The 18,450-nt window shown below is 37.7% G+C and overlaps 2 protein-coding genes across 2 annotated transcripts in view; one reads left to right on the top strand and one right to left on the bottom strand.

The window, feature by feature from the left end:
• SEC24D (SEC24 homolog D, COPII coat complex component) overlaps positions 1–18,450 on the top strand; it is a 201,869-nt gene that overhangs the window by 39,435 nt on the left and 143,984 nt on the right. The window lies entirely within an intron of this gene.
• The window catches only part of SYNPO2 (synaptopodin 2), an 86,143-nt gene continuing 77,623 nt past the window's right edge, over positions 9,931–18,450 (bottom strand). The window contains exon 5 of the mRNA XM_072334478.1: positions 9,931–14,238. Coding sequence (XP_072190579.1) covers positions 13,675–14,238 — 564 coding nt within the window. The 3' untranslated portion in view covers positions 9,931–13,674. The remainder of the gene's footprint in view (positions 14,239–18,450) is intronic.

Genomic DNA, 18,450 nt, shown 5'->3' with positions numbered 1-18,450 from the left:
TGCATAGTACTTCAGTGGACATTTGGTTTCATAACCAATGTAAATACTCCTTTAGAATCTCAAAGTTCATTTATCACTTGTTCTAACTCTGGAAAGGGGAACATTGTTTTCTTCTATGATTACAAACAGTTACCAGAAATGATCGTCCTCTAAATCAGGATTTTCTTTGTTTATTCATGTTGCAGACAGATTCTTTTGTCTTCATGAAGACTATAATCATAGACTCACAAAGTCGTCATAAAATGGCTTGGGTTGGAAGGCACCTCAAGGATCATCAACCACAGGCTAGGCTGCCTGCTGCTAAATCTAGTATTAGGGGCTCCATCCAACCTGGCCTTAAGCACCTCATGAGTGGGGCATCCAGAACCTCTCTGGGCAGCCTTTTCCAGCACATCACCACTCTCTTTGTAAAAAAACTTCCCTCAACATCTAATCTACGGTTCCCCTTCTTTCGTTTTAAACTATTCCCCCTTGTCCTGTTGTTATCTACCCTTGTAAAAAGTTGATTTCTCTTATGTTAATAAATTGCTTTTAAATACTGGAAGGCCACAATGAGCTCTTCCTGCAGCCTTTTCCAGGCTGAATGAGCCCAATTCCTTCAGCCTGTCTTCATAGGAGAGGTGCTCCAGCCCTTGGATCATCTTCATGGCCCTCCACACTGGGAACCATAGACCTGGGTGCAGTACTACCAATGGGGCCTTGCAAGGGCATTATAGAGAGGGACTGTCACCTCTCTGTTGTTGCTGGCCACCCCTCTTCTGATGGAGCCCAGGATACCATTGGCTTTCCAGTCTGCAAAAGTGTAAAAAGCACACTGCTGGCTCATATTGTTTTCCTTTATAATCATATCATCATAGTATCATAGTATCATAGTATTGTGCGAGTATTGTGCTGATCCAACAGAACTTATAATTTTTACTTTTACAAGGCCCTAGAATGGATCAACATTCACTTCACTGTAACTGCTAGCTGAAAAAAAGAATTTGGATAAGTTTCCTAATAGAAAGAAACAATGCATGATTTTTTGCTAGCAGAAAATCTCTTCAATCTCTTTCTTAATAAATCTTCATTAGAGTTCTTCTCAGCACAAGAAATGAGGATACTGGATCGTAATACAGTCTTGCAGTTTCACAACGATGTGATATGCCATATCACAAATACACAGGTTAAATATAAATCACATTTGTACTGGCAAGTGTTTTACCAGAATAATTTGTCTCACTGATGTATCAGTAAATGGAAGTTTTTCATCAGATATTCTTTATTTTCTCTTTAAACATGTCCAAGTGGAGTAGGAAAAATGGGTTAATTTCATACATTTCATAAATTAATCTCAGCTGATATATTTTCCACTTATATAAGTGCATTTTCTGAATGTTTTTACTGTTGTCCTGGTTAAGATTCTGACATAAAAAATACCTACTAGCAAATTTACTTGCAGAATTTCAGATTGTGATGTAACTAAAATTTCCTTCTTGGCAAGTAAAACAAGCATTATTGTACTGCTGGTAGATACTACGAGTTATATAGAAGGTGCTGTGAGACTCAGAATCTTAAGCTGTTAGATCGAGTTTTGCCTCCTCTGACCTGGGAGGAAATTTGTGTGGGATGAGGTAAGGGAGCATTCAACCTTTCTATTTTAGTCTGATTTCAGAGGAGATGCACAACTTCTCACCAGGCACATAGCACTGTCTGCACCACCCCTAAATGAGATTTTGTCTTTCACTTTGCAGCAGGCTTCAGGGCCAAACACTAGCAGCTTAATCCTCAAGCACGGTGTCTCTGGTTCCTTGCTTTATGCAGCATTGATGCAGTTTACAGTTGCTGTCTTACTGAGAGGAACTTTCTCTGTACCAGCCTGCCTGTGCTCCCATAGCCCCTTGCTGGGCCACAGTGTTGAAGCTTCCCTCTCTCAACACTGCCATGACAGCAGGAGGATGAAGAGCATCACTTCTCTAAAGGCTGTTCTCTTTGCTTGAGTTGTAACCTGCAGTAGAAGAGACTCAGAAAACTTGAAATCCCTTCTTAAGTCACTGTGAAGTCTCTAATACAGTTTGAAAAGCTGATTCCGGTGATTTAGTTGACTTGAACTAAATATGTAAATTAAAACTTCTTGATGCAGACATATGCATGAATACCTGTGAGGAGGCACTAAGTCCTATTTTACAAGAAAAATTGAGAAACTGTTATATTCCTGCTGCCCTGAGGAAAAAAAAATGCTACAGGCAGGTTATGATCCCTTGAATTATGATGAGTCTAGGCTGGAAACTTCATCATAGTTCCAAGAGGTGTCATCTTAGGTAACAGCGGTTTCTTTCCAAGACACTTGTTCTGGGTAGAGTTGCTTTTTATAAGTGATTCAGATTAATGTCTCAAAGTCTGAAGGAATTTACAGGCATGACCAAGGGCAACTGTTTTAATGTTGCTTTACCCTCTGTTGTTTTGGGCAATGCAGCTCTCGTTGCTATCACCAAATTTTAGGTCTAAGTGTCACAAGGATGATATTATTCTTTACAAAGTAGGAATAGAGGTTATGTCACAGAGTGGACATTCTGCTACTGTGTGTAGGTTTTGGGAGTCTTTTTGTCCTTAACCTGTTCTTGATACAGTACCCACAGGATTATTTTACTGTAAATTAGAATAAATGAGTGGAAATTAATTTGTGATTTAAAGCAGCTGGGGTCCCCACCAGTGGCAAAGGTCCTGTTCACTTCAAAGACAGCAGGATTAAACCTCCTCTCAGGAACATGCAGCATATTTCAGTAAGTACACATTACATAACATGTCCCACATTTCTTTCTCTTTTTAGTATACCAGTATTATCAAAATTATCTTCACTTTAATCATTATAGCTGCTCATCTTTTTATGTGAAAATAAATTATCCTCTGCTGTCCTTCCTGTACAGGAACATATTTGAATCAGAACATGATTGGCTCGGGGTAGGGAGTGTCAGCTACTGGGAGCTTTGCTAGTGCAAAAGTATGAAACCAGGATTTGTCTCTGTACTCAGTGGATTGCAATGCTGTGTGGTAGTGTCACTTGCCAAAAAAGATTTCCACTTTAGTACGTGCATAGCTCCTTTGAATGTCAATGGAAACTGCATGCATTCATTATAGGGAGACATACAGTCAAATCTTAAGTGATATCAAATTGTACAGCCTATCATACCTTATCTACTTCTGAAAATACTTTTGCTGGAAAAGTAGCAATTTCTAGAAAGCAGCTATGCAACTGGCAAAGACAGCATACCTCTAAACTCCTTTTTAAGATTGGCCCTGACTTCAGTGAGACTGTTTTCAGAAAGCATTTAAAATCAAGCTGTCTGAAATGCATGCAGCCACAAAACAAAGAGTCTGATTTTAAGACATGATAAGCATTTATGTATGTTGTTGGTTTTGGCTCTAAACACTTCTGAAAAGTAAGTCATTTTTATTTGAACATGATTTTAGTGACTTACCTTATTCAGGACTGTAAATATAGAGGTTAGGTTATTTTTAGAATTCACAATGCAATACAGGGCTAAAGGACTTTTGACGTTACTGTTTACAAAACCACAAACATAGACCAGCATTTTTCAGGAATCATCAAATCACCTTTCTTCTTATTCATTATGTGACATTAATAGGAAAGACTGAAATAAGTAAAATGTTGGTTAAAAGCTGGCTGTCAATGGTTCTCAGGGAACTGAATCTATATCCAGTGGTCTGTTTTCTCAAGAGAACAAATCTGTTGAAGGTTTGTCCTCAGAACAGTGAATTTTCCTTTAAAGTAAGAGTTTGGGATTGATTGTACACAGAAAGTAAGTTTCACATTTGGCCTCCAAAGAGAGATAAGTTTCTATGAATTTACATTCTTCTTGTGGAAGAGTCTGTCTCTGACTTCTTCTCAAGGTGTTTGTGTAATTGCACAGACTCAGTATGGCATATTGTTAGTTTGTTTTTTAGAATCAAAAATGAGATGCAGACCCCATTTTTGGAGTTACATGTCTCTGAACTTGTTTTCCACTCAGTGCTTTTATTATCAAAAAAACTTAAAAATTCTTGATTTTGTGTCAGTTTTGCTGTAGAAAAGACATGGCCTTGCCTACTACCATAGCTGTCCCCATATGATGATGAAAACTCTTCTTTCAGAAACTAAAGCCCAACTTGAAAAAGAATCAGCACTGTCATCACTGTAAGAACAATATCAATTAGATTTCTTATGTAAGATTTTATTTTTTTCAATCTAACATTTAAGAAATCAGTTTTTGCATTCAGTGGTGCAAATCCTTGGCAAACATCTTAAATGAGTTTTTGTGAAATTGTACTGATGATGGCAGTGGTCTGCTTTGTGACATTTCCAATGTTTGGGCATTTTCTAGTGATCCAATTAACTTATTAGTTACAAAACCACACAGACATGCGTTTTTCAGTAACTGTCATTTCACCTTTCTTTTTATTCAGGATGTGACATTAACTGGACTAAAATAATGAGGTAAAGGCTACAACAAGTAACCAACAAAGTTAATCGGAGTACTTCATGGCTGAAATGTACAGAGCACATAATCAGTCTTTTATTCCTTTTCTTTATAAGTTAATGCAAAAGAACTGTATTAGAAATACCATTTTGTTGTTACCAAATAATCAAGATGTGTCATGATCTTATCTTTCAGAAGTTTTATTATTGACTCTTGTTGCCATACATAACCTCATTACATGAGAATGAAAACCATATGATTAACTTAAGCAAGTGTGAATTTTAAAACTATAACACATCACAGCTGAGGAAGTGTTAATGTGTTATACCCATTTGACCACCGTGGAATACAAAATATTACAGTAGTGTTTGTGCATCTGGTGTATAATTGTTTTAGGGAAAAATTGTAAGTTTATTATTCACTCTGCATTTCTTCCATTTTTTCCTTTATCTGTTACTAGTCATGGACAAAAGATTGCCAAGGGAGCAGATTGACATACAAAGTCCATATTTTGCAGTATTTATGAAAGGTGTTAGGTTGGAAACTATTCTTACCAGGTATTAACACCAGGCTTGGAAGTAACATTTCCCGCATCAATACAGTCAGATTACAGCATCCTCAAACTACCTCTTTAATTTTTTATGAATACCACCTCACCTTCATGAACAGCACCTCATCACTCTCTGAGTGAAATTTTTTTCCCTGACATCTAATATAAATCTCCCCTCTTTTAGTTTAAAACCATTCCTGCTTGTTCCATCTACCTACCAACTACCTACCCATGTACCTACCTACCCTCCTGTTTATATGTTTCTCTTTAAGAACTGGAAGACTGCAATGCAGTTTTTAGATTGCTGCTTCAATTGATTTGGAGTTTCCTTGTATCCATGATGAGTCACAGCCTGAACCACTGGTTGATCACCTGGGGGAAATGACCCAGTTAGCCCTGGGAGCACAGGTAAAGGCAATTCAGCTATGTGACCAGAAGGGGTGGAGCCTGACTGCACCTCTTAGATGCCATTTAAGGGCTGACTGCCACTGAGGAAGGTTCTCTAGTTGGAGATCCCTCCCTGGTGGAGATTTCCCCTGTGAACCTGGAATCTCATGATTTGGGTGAGCAATCTTTTCTTCCTTGATAGCGCTTTTCTGTTGTGCTGGTCCTTATGTCATCACACCTCTGTTGTAATGCCTTTGTAAAAAAACAAAAAGACAAGACACCTTGGTTGGTGTCTGGTGATGTCCTCTTACTTTACCATGTCTTCTTTATCAAAGTATAGTCCTTGTCAGTAAGAGCCTATAGGTTATTAGCTTTATGTGAATTGTGTACCATTGCCCTCTATTGGACAGCACTAGGCTTTGTTCAAGTGCTGTTAGTCTTGCTGTTCAGAGCCTGGAAGTTAGTCTCTGAAAGACCACACTAAATATTTTTTTTTTTCAGGAATGACAGTGATTTTTGAAAAAGGTAAATGATTTGTTAGAACTTGTGTGCTTTAGGATCCTTCCTTTCCTATTAACAAAGATTAAATTGCACCAGAAGTAAAGATTTGCCAACAACTTGACGTGTCACTTCTCATGGGTACTGACTTAGCAATTGTCCCAGCCTGAATTTTGTGTCAGATACATCTGTGTTTTCATCAGCTAGGGAAACAGAAAGAGTTACAGCTAATCCCAATCAAACCACACAGTTTTGGAAACAAAAGATACAAAAGAAATGGTAGTATTCTGTAAGTAAGGTTGAAGTGTTTAGTGATAAATTGACTGTAGTAGTAGTATCTATCTGCTTCTCTGTAACACTTCATTTCTTTCAATTTTTTTCCTCCTGCTCTCTACCTGACTCGGATCTGTGTTCTGCGAGCCTTTTGCATACATTACAATACAGTTCCTTTTTTCAGCTAAGTGTACTTTTTTAGGAAATATATATGCTTTGTCAAAAAAATATACTGTGTTTCATACACACTATAATGTCTGGAAGAAAGATTATGAGTAATGGCAAATATTAAAAGGAGGAGAAAATAATACTGAAGTAAGATGCAAATGGTCAAATTAATATCTGGAAGAATACGCTGTGCCTTGGAGCTGTCCTTACTGTAGTTATGAATTTGGTCCTAAATCACTTTGATTATCTCTACCCTCTGGTACGTGGGTTATGGCAGAGCATACAAAGGAGTAGAAGCTATGACAAAGGCCACAATTAAAAATAAAGCTGTTGTTGATAATGTTTGAATGTTATCCATCTACAAGCTGTCATCCAACCTGTACTTACATTGCTATTCATTTGAACTTACATACGGAGCAGTCATATCCAACTCTGCTAATACACATCTGAAATACAGTGGTCTGTATATAATTCTGCCAGGGCAAATAGCATCTTATTAAAAAGCCATCTCTTTCTGAGTTTTAATGATCCCTTCCTCTGAGAAACCTACTTGTCAGTTTTGAAAAAGTATCTGCCTGGAGCTCAAGTTCTGTATGGCTACCAAAATAACAAACATTCATGAATGGATTATCTAGTTTGTTGGTGATCCATATCACAAGTACAAAACTATCCAATCAGACCTCTGCAAACCAAGAAGAGTTTGGAGTGGTGTGATTGTGTATTTAGAATCCTAGGTCTTCATTCCTTATTCTGGATCAAGTCTGGCTAGATAAGGAGCATGTTCAGGTTATTTCTCATTCTGAGCTGGTGCTGCATACTCAAGCTGTGTGGTTTCTGAGCTATTAAGTCCGTTGAGAACTGCCTGTACCAGGATGTACTGTAATACAAAGACATTTTAGATCTGGAAAGCAAGACATATATTCTGTTTCTTTTATTGCTCAACGTACCTTTGTATTCTACTATCTAGCTTGTAACTTAAACATGTACTTATGATGAGAATTGAAATTTCACTTCCTGTAATAGCTTCAGCCTTTGGTAAAAAATCTTTTGCATGCAAAATATTTCACAGTATTTGTACTTCAGATAGATCTGTATATTCAGAAGGAGATGTGCAGACACCTTTCTTCCTGCATTCTTTACACTGTCAGTAGCTCTTTAATTCTCATCTGTCCAAACTGACTGTTGACTTAGTGCCCAATCCACCTAATTTAGCCATGTACTTGTGGATGAATTGCTTTCTGAGTATGCTTCTTCACACTGATTACACAGGATATTGACACAGTAGCTTGAGCATGAACTGAGTTCCCAACTGAGATAACTACATACTTCTGTACACTGAAAACAGAGCAAATTCCTAACAGAAGATGATGTTAGGAAAACTGATTAATACCCCTTACTACTTTGAAACAATGGGCTTCAAAATACTGTGGAACTGATGACATCTGTTAGTGGTTGTGAATCCATGACCTGTTTTAGTTTGTAGTCCTGAACTTTTCTCTACAGGTGAAATTGTCACCCTGCTGACATCAGTGGTAAAACAGTAAAGCTCCCATTGTCTTGGCTGGAATCAGGACATTGTTCCATGTAGTCAGAAGATTTTTGTTGCTTTATTGTCTTGTTTTTGAGGTTTCTTTGAGCTGTGTTTTTCACATGACATGCTTGCTCAATAGCTAAATTTATTCCTGCCTGTATTTGTTTTGTTGCCCTTCTTTGAATATCTACTGTGGCCTCATTGCCTTTCTTGTAGTGGGGGGCCCAAAACTGAACACAGTACTCAAAGTGCAGCCTCACCACTGCCGAGTACAAGGGAATGATCACCTCCCTGGTCCTGCTGGCAACACTATTTCTGATACAAGCTAGGATGCTGTTAACCTTTTTGGTCAACGGGGCACACTGGTGACCCACATGTATGTTGCTGGCTCATGTACACCCTGCTGAGTCATTTAAGGCAGTGCGGAACCTTGGATGACGCCTGAAGTCACAGTTTTGAATCTTTCTCCTAGTCCTATAACTCTGTCATTGTACAGCATCACAGTAAAGATGCCAGAGTGAAAAGGTAAGTTGATAAATAACACTTCTACTCTCTTACTACTCCAATTGGACTGCTACAAATCCATGGGGCTGGATGAGATCCATCCGAGAGTGCTGAGGGAACTGGCGGAGGTGATAGCCGAGCCGCTTCCCATCATCTATCAGCACTCCTTGTTGACTGGTGAGGTCCCAGAAGATTGAAGGCTTGCCAATGTGACTCCCATTTACAAGAAAGGTTGTAAGGAGGATCCGGGGAACTACAGGCCTGTTAGCCTGACCTCAGTGCCAGGGTAGGTTATGGAGCAGATTGTCTTGAGGGAGATCATGCGGCATATGCGGGATGACTGGGGGATCAGGCCTAGCTAGCATGGGTTCATGAAGGGCAGGTCCTGCTTGACCAACCTGATCTCCTTCTATGATCTTGTGACCCATCTGGTGGGTGAGGGAAAGGCTGTTGATGTGGTCTCCCTAGACTTCAGCAAACCTTTGACACTGTCTCCCACAGTATTCTCCTGCAGAAGCTGGCAGCCTGTGGCTTGGATGGGTACACTCTTGGCTGGGTAAGGAACTGGCTGAAGGGCCAGGCTCAGAGAGTGGTGGTAAATGGAGTTAAATCCAGCTGGCGACCAGTCACGAGTGGTGTTCCCCAGGGGTCGGTGCTGGGGCCTGTCCAATATCTTTATTGATGACCTGGATGAGGGCATTGAATGCACCCTTAGTAAGTTTGCAGATGACACCAGGTTGTCTGTGAGTATGGATCTGCCTGGGGGTAGCGAGGCCCTACAGAGGGGTCTGGACAGGCTGGGTAGCTGGGCTGAAGCCAATGGGATGAGGTTTTCAAGTTTTATCATTTCCAAGTTTTACATGCAGTCACTTTTATAGAGGGCAAGAGACTTCTTGCTTTACCAATGTAAAAACTGCTCAGTGATTCATCAGGCCTATTCACGTAAAGAGTAGAAATCTGATCTGAATGTTCACAGCTAGATTGTACATATTTACATCCTTCAGAACTGTTCACTGAATAGTCTGAACAATGTCAAGATGGGGTTCACAATTCATTTTCCATATTTGTTTCGTTTTTAAGTAGCATGGTTCAGTTAAGAATAAATGAGAATACAGAAGTGCAGCTCTTCTAAACAAATCTACAGTGAATGAACAGAAGTTTAGATGAGTGGAAATGAATGTTAGTTGCAGGTTTTTACTGTTGGAATGAAAATATTCAAATGTTAAAAATTCTGACCATATTATTTTACCTTGGTAGACTGTGCTTCACTCTGTTGCCTTTCTCTGCTTATTTGTATGAAAATGAAATTCTGCTGAATTGACATGCTGCCATTTGACCTGATCTTGGTTTAAGCTTTAGAAGCTCATATCAGCCCAAGGTCACTGACAGGCAGTCACTAAAAATAGTACAGGGAAAAAAAAAAAAAAAAAAAAAGAGAGATTAGGCTTTACTTGGGTTCAGATTATTCAAAACAAGCAGACAAGAATTTAGAGAAAGCAAAATTGTGTTTCTCATCTGATTGGTCAAATCACTTTATTAAATGATACAATTTACATCTCTGGCGTACATTCTCAAATAAAGTGTCTTTTGCAGTGAACAAAAAGCATTTAGTAATGAAAAGCCTTTCATAAAGATAATGCGGTCTTTAGTGACTGAGCAGAAATGCAGTGTGAATAGATACTTGGTTGTGTTAAAGGAAACCTAAATGAAAACAAATTATGAGCAAGAACTGTGATTGCCATCATCCAGTGTAACTGAAGAAACTATATTTTTATTTATATTGTGTATTCAAATCCTTTCCGTGATAACAGAGACAATGGAGAGTGAACAGAAGAACCACATTTAAGATATCAAGATATTTTTTTCCCATTTATTGAACAGGTCTGTGCATTCAAAAACAAATGTAAGAAATACTTGTATTAGTATATTCAGAACTCACACAGTTACAAATATTTGTGATAGAAAGATGCTTTGCTCTAGTGGAGGAATAGGGTGAAGAACAGAGAGTGAACAATGCTCTGTGGTTATTCATAAAGCTGTGTATGCATTACCATTTCAGTTTATAGCCTGGGCCTGCTGCTTCCATCGCTTCGTTGTCTCAATCTGGTTTTAGCCTTATTTCCTTTGTAAACGAGGCTACATGTTCTGTCTGCATGCTTCCATGCATGTCTGTCTTCTCAATAATAGTATTTAAAATGTTTGTTTCTTTCTATGTGACAGTGGAATAGACCTCAAAAATAATCAGTTTCCCATTGACTTATTAAAAATAGACACCAGAGTGGAGCATGTATATGCTATGTCAATGTTGCTATTGAGGGAAATGCTATACGATGAACTTATCCCTTATTAGACATGAGAAAATCCATATGGGAAGGAGAACTAGCAAATCCTCAGCAGCGGGGAAGAAAAATCCATAGAAGATGATGTTAAACACCCAAGTTAATCTATGATAAAATACAAATTCATAGGAAACTCAGCACCTTTAATTCTCATGTTCATAGGAGTACTTACTGATGAATCGCTTCTTATCAATAGAAGAAAATTGTCACGTTATGTTTTCTTTTTTTCTTGGGACATTTGAAGAAAGTCAGTGATTGTCTGAAGCTCTCTTATTCTGCCATTTTTAAGTACTTGGTGCCTACTTGGGTGTGTTTTTTTTCAAGCTTGATCCTGAAGTAAGATTTCCTATACTGCCATGTGTTCACAACATTAAATTCCTCCTAATATCATTCTGTTTCTCAACTTTTTTGAAATATAAAAATTCAGAAATATTGTTGGCATTTTTGAACTGCATGTACCAAAAAATTGAGCAGACATTTCGTTTCCTAAGTGCACAATTCCTTCTTCCACACGTGACCTTAGAATTCATAACATTATTTTCAGTGAGAATTAAAAAAATACACACACTTGATTCTGAGAATTAAAGTAATGGCATTTGGTACAAATGTCTTACTACAAACCCATTAATCTAGTTTCTAGTTCAGCAGTGTAAAGGATGCCGTTTCAAACAAAAATCTGAGCTTGTCTTGAATACAGGGAATCATTTTTATTATTATAATACATACCTCAGTTCAGCAAAATACATCAGCATTAAATCATTTTCAGAAGGTAGTCCCCCTGTAAAATACATGTACACATTTATTGAACGCCTAAGATTTGAATGACTTATAACTGCTAAATATCAGTTATGCTGTAATCAGGTGAAAATTTACGTATATTTCTGGGGAAATAGGCCTGGATCCAAACACACACTCTTGAGGCTAATGGAACTACTACAGTCCCATTGGTTTCAGTAGCAATATTCCCAGTAGTGATGCAAAAGGATATTATGGAGCAGTGCAGAGAATAATGTGGGCTTTTTGTTTGTTTGTTTGTTTTATGTTGGCAGGAAAATTTAATCTGATTATGTAAGGGTATGACTCTCAGGTGCAAAGTTCATTTTCAGACAGCCTTGTTTGTGTAATGTTTTATATATTCATAAGTTATGAAATAAATTTGTAAGATGCTATAGCAATACAACCCAAATTTAAAGATTTACAGCTTCCATGTCTTCATTTCCTGATTGATCAAAAGGATCCATTGATTTCAAGAAGTCTTATGTTTGACTTGAGAATTACTGCCAACTTAAACTCCTTAAAGGTGTTTTGTTTTTTCTTGCAGTTAGTTGCTCCTACAGAAAGTTTCAGCTCAAATGAACTTTACTTTCTTTCTTTTCTTTATACCAGTTATATCTTATAATTTCTATAATGGAAGACTGCAGATGGGAATGTTTCATAGTATGTTATTTTCTTATGTACCTGTTTCAGTTCTTTCTAATCTAACCACTTTACACAGAGCTGACAACATTATTGAAAGTAGGGATGGTTAACAGTGTTTCTGCTGTAGCTGTAGTTGGCTGCCCCCAACAGATCCTTGGAGAATGCCCCAAAAAATGAGGAGGATGCAGAGAGCTTTGTAAAGCTTGGAGTATTCATTTAATGCCTTAACAACATCTAAACTACCCAATAAGCTTGCAATGCATATATTTTTAGACACACGACTATTGTTTAAATAAGATGTAAATGCAAGGTATTTATCATTAGCAACAATTATTTGCCATCTCTTCAGATCCATCAAGATAGCTTAACTCTAACCAACTGTCCAAATATTTGCTACTCATACTAGACTCACACCATTGTAACACTTATCATAAACCCTCTTTCACAAACCACCTTCTACACAGAGCAGGTATTGTGCTTGATGAACAACTTACATTCGTCAACTTCATGTTCACAATCAACTTAATGTCTTCTGAACAACTGAGAATACGAATCAAAAGCCTTCTAAACATTGAGCTACCTAGATACTAAGAATAACTGCCCAGCCAGTCAGACTATTAGATGCTGTAACAGTAAACGTTCAGTGAGAGGTGCATTTCACAGAGGAGTGAATGCTGTTCCTGACTCTCACTTGAGTTTATTACAAAATTGCCTTGCTATCCAGTTTAAATACAATCTAAACACTTTCTTCATCCCTTTTGTGTTTTGTTCAAGTATCATGGTACTGGTCTCTGTTATTAACACCTTTCTTCCTGTTATATTCAGATTGCTCAATTAATTACAACATGTAAAAATTCACTGAAACAGTCGTGAAAGCAATCTGAAATGTATGAGTGTGTATAACTATCATATGTCTACATGTTGTAGAAATTCAGGTACCATGAACACAGATGTATTTTAAATGCTACCAGAGTGCAACTTTTCCTTGATTTACTTTGATAGCTCTTTTCTAAAATGAAGTAAAGCAAACTTAGGACCAACAATGTAATGTTCCTCAGTCTTCAGTTTTCACTGGAACTTTCTGAAGGCTGGTTCTATCTGGTAACCTGGAACTTGAGTGTCTAACACATCCAGAAAACCTTCAAGATCCTGTAAAATACTTCTTGTCTTTAAAATGCCCTTGTTTTAATTTCTTTTTTCTTTTCCACATTAACTTAACTGCAAATGCTTGTACAGTCTCCATCTAACTCCTTTCTGGATTTTTATAAAGAGGACACTGGTTGTCCCACCTTCCTTCCCATCCCACCCCTAAGAAATATTTAATTTTACTCTTTTACAAACAGAACTATCTTAGGTTAGGTGTAAAACTGAGTCTATTCTAGCAGCTGCTAGCCCTGAAGTCATGTGAAAACTGTGCTCCATTCAGTTTTGCCTCCTCATTCCTTTAGTTCAGAGATGGCAAAGCCAGCAAGAAACTTTCCTTCTCCAACTCAAACCTAAGACTTGTAAAGTTGGAAGAAGGGAAAATATGCCAGGCCCTTCTTCTGTTCATGTTGGACGCCTCCATCCCCTTGGCTGTGGATTGTAGTTTGAATCAGCTGTTGACAAGCCATAGTCAGACCTGGAATCCATGGATATTATATCAGGATCTGTTTGGGACCGTTGACTGCAGTAAGCATACTGCTGCTGGGAGCCAGCCTGTGTGGTGGCATTTGACACAGACAGGGAGCTTTTTCGGGCTGATGTAACACCCGACTGCTTCCCTCCTAATAAGGCTAGGCTAGCACTTGGGAGTGGAGGCTCATAAGAAACTTTTTGTTTCCATTCATCTGGTGGCTCAGGAAGTGTTTTCCTGTGTGCAGCTGATACTACATTAGCAGCAATGGATTCCTGCATATTTTGTGGCCCAAAAGCTTCATCCACTAGGCCAAGAGGAGATTTTGCTGCTGCTTCCCAGGGAGTCAGTCTCTTGCTAGGCTTGTCAGCTGCTGTGTCTGGCTTGCTGAAGTAGTCAGGGGCAGGCTGAAATATAAGAGGAGAAGTGGGAGATGTGGCTCGAGAAATGAATGAAGGTTTCCCAGGAAGCGATAATGAACGTCCGCTGCTTCTTTCCTAGGAAAACAAAATACCAAATATGGATGAAGTTATTAAACAAGAAGAGCAGAGGCTACTTTTCTTCATTGGAACAACAAACTCTGTAAGCACATAACATCCTAGCAATCCTGTTTTATGTCTACTTTTTAATACTTTAATTTAATGGAAAGAGATGAGGTATGAAAAAGGAGGTGAAGAATCAGGAAGAAAGAGCAAATTGAGTTTCTGAGGAAAGTGAATAAACCAAAGGCAAGCTTCTGTTACTGAAAAGGTAACAGTTCAGGTTTACTTTATCTCCTCTACTTAGCTAGTATGTCTTGTTCTGAAAAAAACTATGATTTCTAATAGTGCAAAAGGAAGTCGTGTTGCAACAGTTCTTTTTGTGTTTATATGCAGACATGGTCTAATTTACTTGCTTATGGGTTCTGTCCAGGACATCTGTCCAAGAGCGTATCTTTGGCAATCTCCTTTAAAGAAAGGCATTTCTGACTCTGAAATTGCTCTGAATGAGAATGGGTCAAAAAGGTACATATAAAATTAAAAATGTTAATATGGTCATTACCATAATACCTTTACAGGATGCTACTTAACCTGGCTTCTTTAGAAAGCAATGCCCTCAAAATTTCAGAACATTCTGACCCATTTATGGGAGCAATCCATTCATATTTGACAAATCCTAATCTTCTTAGTAATGCAGCACTTTGAAACAGAAACTCTGTTTGTGGGAAGGTTCTGCCCACAACAGTCTTCATTTGGCATACAAAACAGTTAGAGCCTTTCCCCCAAACCACATATGTTCTTTGTATCAGAAAAATCACATTGTTCTTATCAAGTAGTGTTCATGCACATAGTTTCTCAAGTAATTTATTTACACACACTGATTCATATCCTGAGGTTTAAATGCCTCTAACTCTGAAATCCTGTATGAAATTCTGTTGCCAAAGGCTGTGCTAAAATTTCATTTTAATAACGTTGGCCTATGTACATTTTCCTAATTAGCTTCCAAAACTTTCAATACTGAGAACACGATCCAATTGCCAGTCAGTGAGTATCTGATCATATGAAGAAAAGCTTATCTAGCAAAGGTTCACATAGAAACTTTGTGTTTACAGACTTTTCCATCACAAGGTCTTGACACACATGAAATTAAATGACCTCTACTCTGCATGTAAATGAGAGATGGAAAGCGAGAAAGAAACTACTAATTGCATTATTTTTAGTCAGTTTTGTGGTGCTCAGTTGAATCTGTTTAAAGTGTGTTGTGACACAAAGAAGTGATGTAATGATAGCTTTCACAAGATTCACAACTAATGCTTTACAGTAGGACTATCTTTTCACCACTTAGCCACAACCAGCTGTTTCCACTTTGTAGTCCTAGAGAGGAAATTCCCTAATATTACTAATCCTTCCACCACATACTTATGGTCAATTTTCTTTCAGTTCTACATTTAAAATATATATATATATATATATATGTATTTTGCAAATAAGCACAGTTATTTTTTAAGTCTTTACTTAAATCATGACATGATCAAGCATTAAAGATGTGGTTTATCAGATCACCACATACAAACAGGACCTGTCAGCAGACTGCAAACTGGCAGCTTATGAAAAGCAAAAATGTTTGGAAGGTGAGTGAATGAAAGATGATGAAACATTTTTTTTCACATAGATGTAGTGATATGCCATCAAGAATGAGTTAATCTTTCTCCAGATTTTCACCTAAGAAGAGGAATTCATAATTCCATAGAAAAAAAGAGTCTGGGTAAGAGATTATGCTTGAAACCAACTAGTGGCAGGGAGACCCCAATAGGCCTGTCTGGATACTTTCCTCTAATGCTTTGCTATTTCTTTCATCACTGAACCTACAGAAAGCAGCTTCTTCAGCATGTCTGATTAGTGTATTTTATTTAAATTATCAGTAACAATATTTTCATGGTGTGAAATCAAAATAAGCATGTAAAGTGAGATATAGTTTCTATTAAAAAGTAATGTAATAACCTGAGCCAGAGCTAGGAAGATAGGATTGCACTGAGGGCTAAGATAAGTTGATCAAACAGGTTCTTTTAGTTAGCTAACCCATGATAACTGCTCTCTGAATGGTTCTAGACTATGGACTGTGCTAATAGGAAAACCTTCTAATGGAGATTCCAAGCCCTGCTATTAGTACTTCATGGCATTCCAGAGATGCAGCTGAAAATGATGACATTGCCAGAACTGTTATCACTGAATGTCACTGACATTTCAAGACAAGTCAGATGAAATGCTTTGTTTAGTCTATTGTGTTTAGAGAAAACTTCCAGTTTACATCAAGTGGCAGAGGTGTCTTTTAGGCCTAACTATCAGTAGTAAAGCAGGAGCTAATTTTGGCACTTTGATTAGAGAATTGTGAGTTAGGAAAAGTATTTCTGTATTTCATCAGATGAAACAGGCCATTCTACTATTTTACAATGGTAGAAGCTTGTAAAAGCGGTGATACAGTATGGACAAAATTAAATGTTCACAGTGTGGTAAGTTCTGGAGTTTCTTAGCACAAGTTACCACTTGTATAAATATCTATATACTAGTTGCTACTGCATCAGATTTGACAGATAATCAAGATCGGTAACAGAAAATAAGATAATGTTCTGGGAGGCTGGAAAGTATTCTAGGAATTCTTTGTTATCAGAAAAGGCAAAGAAAGGGAACTGACACAGCAGAGCTAAATGAATTCCTAGAAGAACCCTCAGCGTGAGTTAGTCAATACAGTGTATAGGAGCTAGCACAGTTTGGACAAACAGACTTGAGAAAAGAATCACAGAATCGTAGGGGTTGGAAGGGACCTCTAGAGATCATTGAGTCCAACCCCCCTGCCAAAGCAGGCTCCCTACACCACGTCACACAGGCGGGTCTTGAATATCCCCAGAGAAGGAGGCTCCACCACCTTCCTGGGCAGCCTGTTCCAGTGCTCCATCACCCTCACTGTAAAGAAGTTCTTGCTCACATTTGTGCAGAACTTCCTATGCTGAAGTTAAATCTTATTCTTAAATCTTACTATATAAAATCTTAATATTGGAAACTAGATGCAGTGGATACAGTGAATGCATTCAGTAAGATCTTCATCACTAAAGGTAATCAATGATTACTTGATTACTTCATTCTGTATGGATGTTCAACATATATCCAAATGACAGCAGAAAAGTTCCCTCTGAAAGACGAAAATGATGAACTATAGTATTTGTTTTGGTACACCAGTTTTATTTTTAATAAATATGGGAAAATTAAGTAGGAAAATCACTTTGGGCCTAAAGCAGTTCTACCAAGTTTTGTGGAGTGACTGCTTCACAACTGGGTTATAACCTCTCAGATTCGGGGGGATTTGTAATTCTGTTGGTTCTTTCACAGTAAAATTATTCAATTTCTTTCATCACCCATGAAAGAAATAAAGCAAATGCATTGGTTATGTGCACTGTGCCATAATACCTCAGTGTTTACCCTAAGAAGGAGGAATTTAGTCTCTAAGACAACTCACCAATAAGATTGGTATGGTTATTGCAATGCAGGTAACCTGAAAGCATGCTGCACAGCAGATTTTTGTGCACTTGGTTAAATGATCAATAAACGTTACATAGTAACATACTATTGGAATAATTTATTTAGCCTGATGTTTGTCTGTATCTACCTACCCCAACTTTATTCTGAAACTGAATAATCTTTGGCTTGAGAATATATATCTCCACATTTTTCCACACCTTAAAGTTCTTGTAGATAAACAAGATTTTCCTTCAATACCAATGTGTCTCAAATGAAAGAGCTGAGATATGATTAATATTGCCTTTATTTCTTCTTATTGGTTGTGAAGTTCCTAGACTGAAAATCTAGGCTTGAAAATCTCTAACCTCATAGCAGACCTGCATTTGACATTCATAAACTGATTTCTGACAAACTGTGAAATCAAGGCAACATTTAATCAACAAAATTCATCACCCCTTTACTAGACAGCAGTGGGCAAGCATGGTGATGCCGTCTATTATTTTCCCTTTCTATTTAATATGTTAAAATAGATCATTTGACATGCATACACTAAAAAGAATGCGTAAGCCTTTGATCATAAATGAGACAGAGGGAAATATAAAGTGCAAATGGAGAAAGATTTTTATCCCATCGCTGTAAAATATAAGAAGACTATAAACAGAGGGGTAGAGATCTTCTATTTTTCTCACAATCAAAAGAGAAGGGAAGGAAAAGAGA

Source organism: Excalfactoria chinensis, chromosome 4 (assembly GCF_039878825.1).
Source record: "Excalfactoria chinensis isolate bCotChi1 chromosome 4, bCotChi1.hap2, whole genome shotgun sequence".
In the NCBI taxonomy this organism is placed as follows: Eukaryota; Metazoa; Chordata; class Aves; order Galliformes; family Phasianidae; genus Excalfactoria; species Excalfactoria chinensis.
Note: the sequence above shows the minus strand (reverse complement) of the source record. Positions and strands in the feature narration are given on the sequence as shown.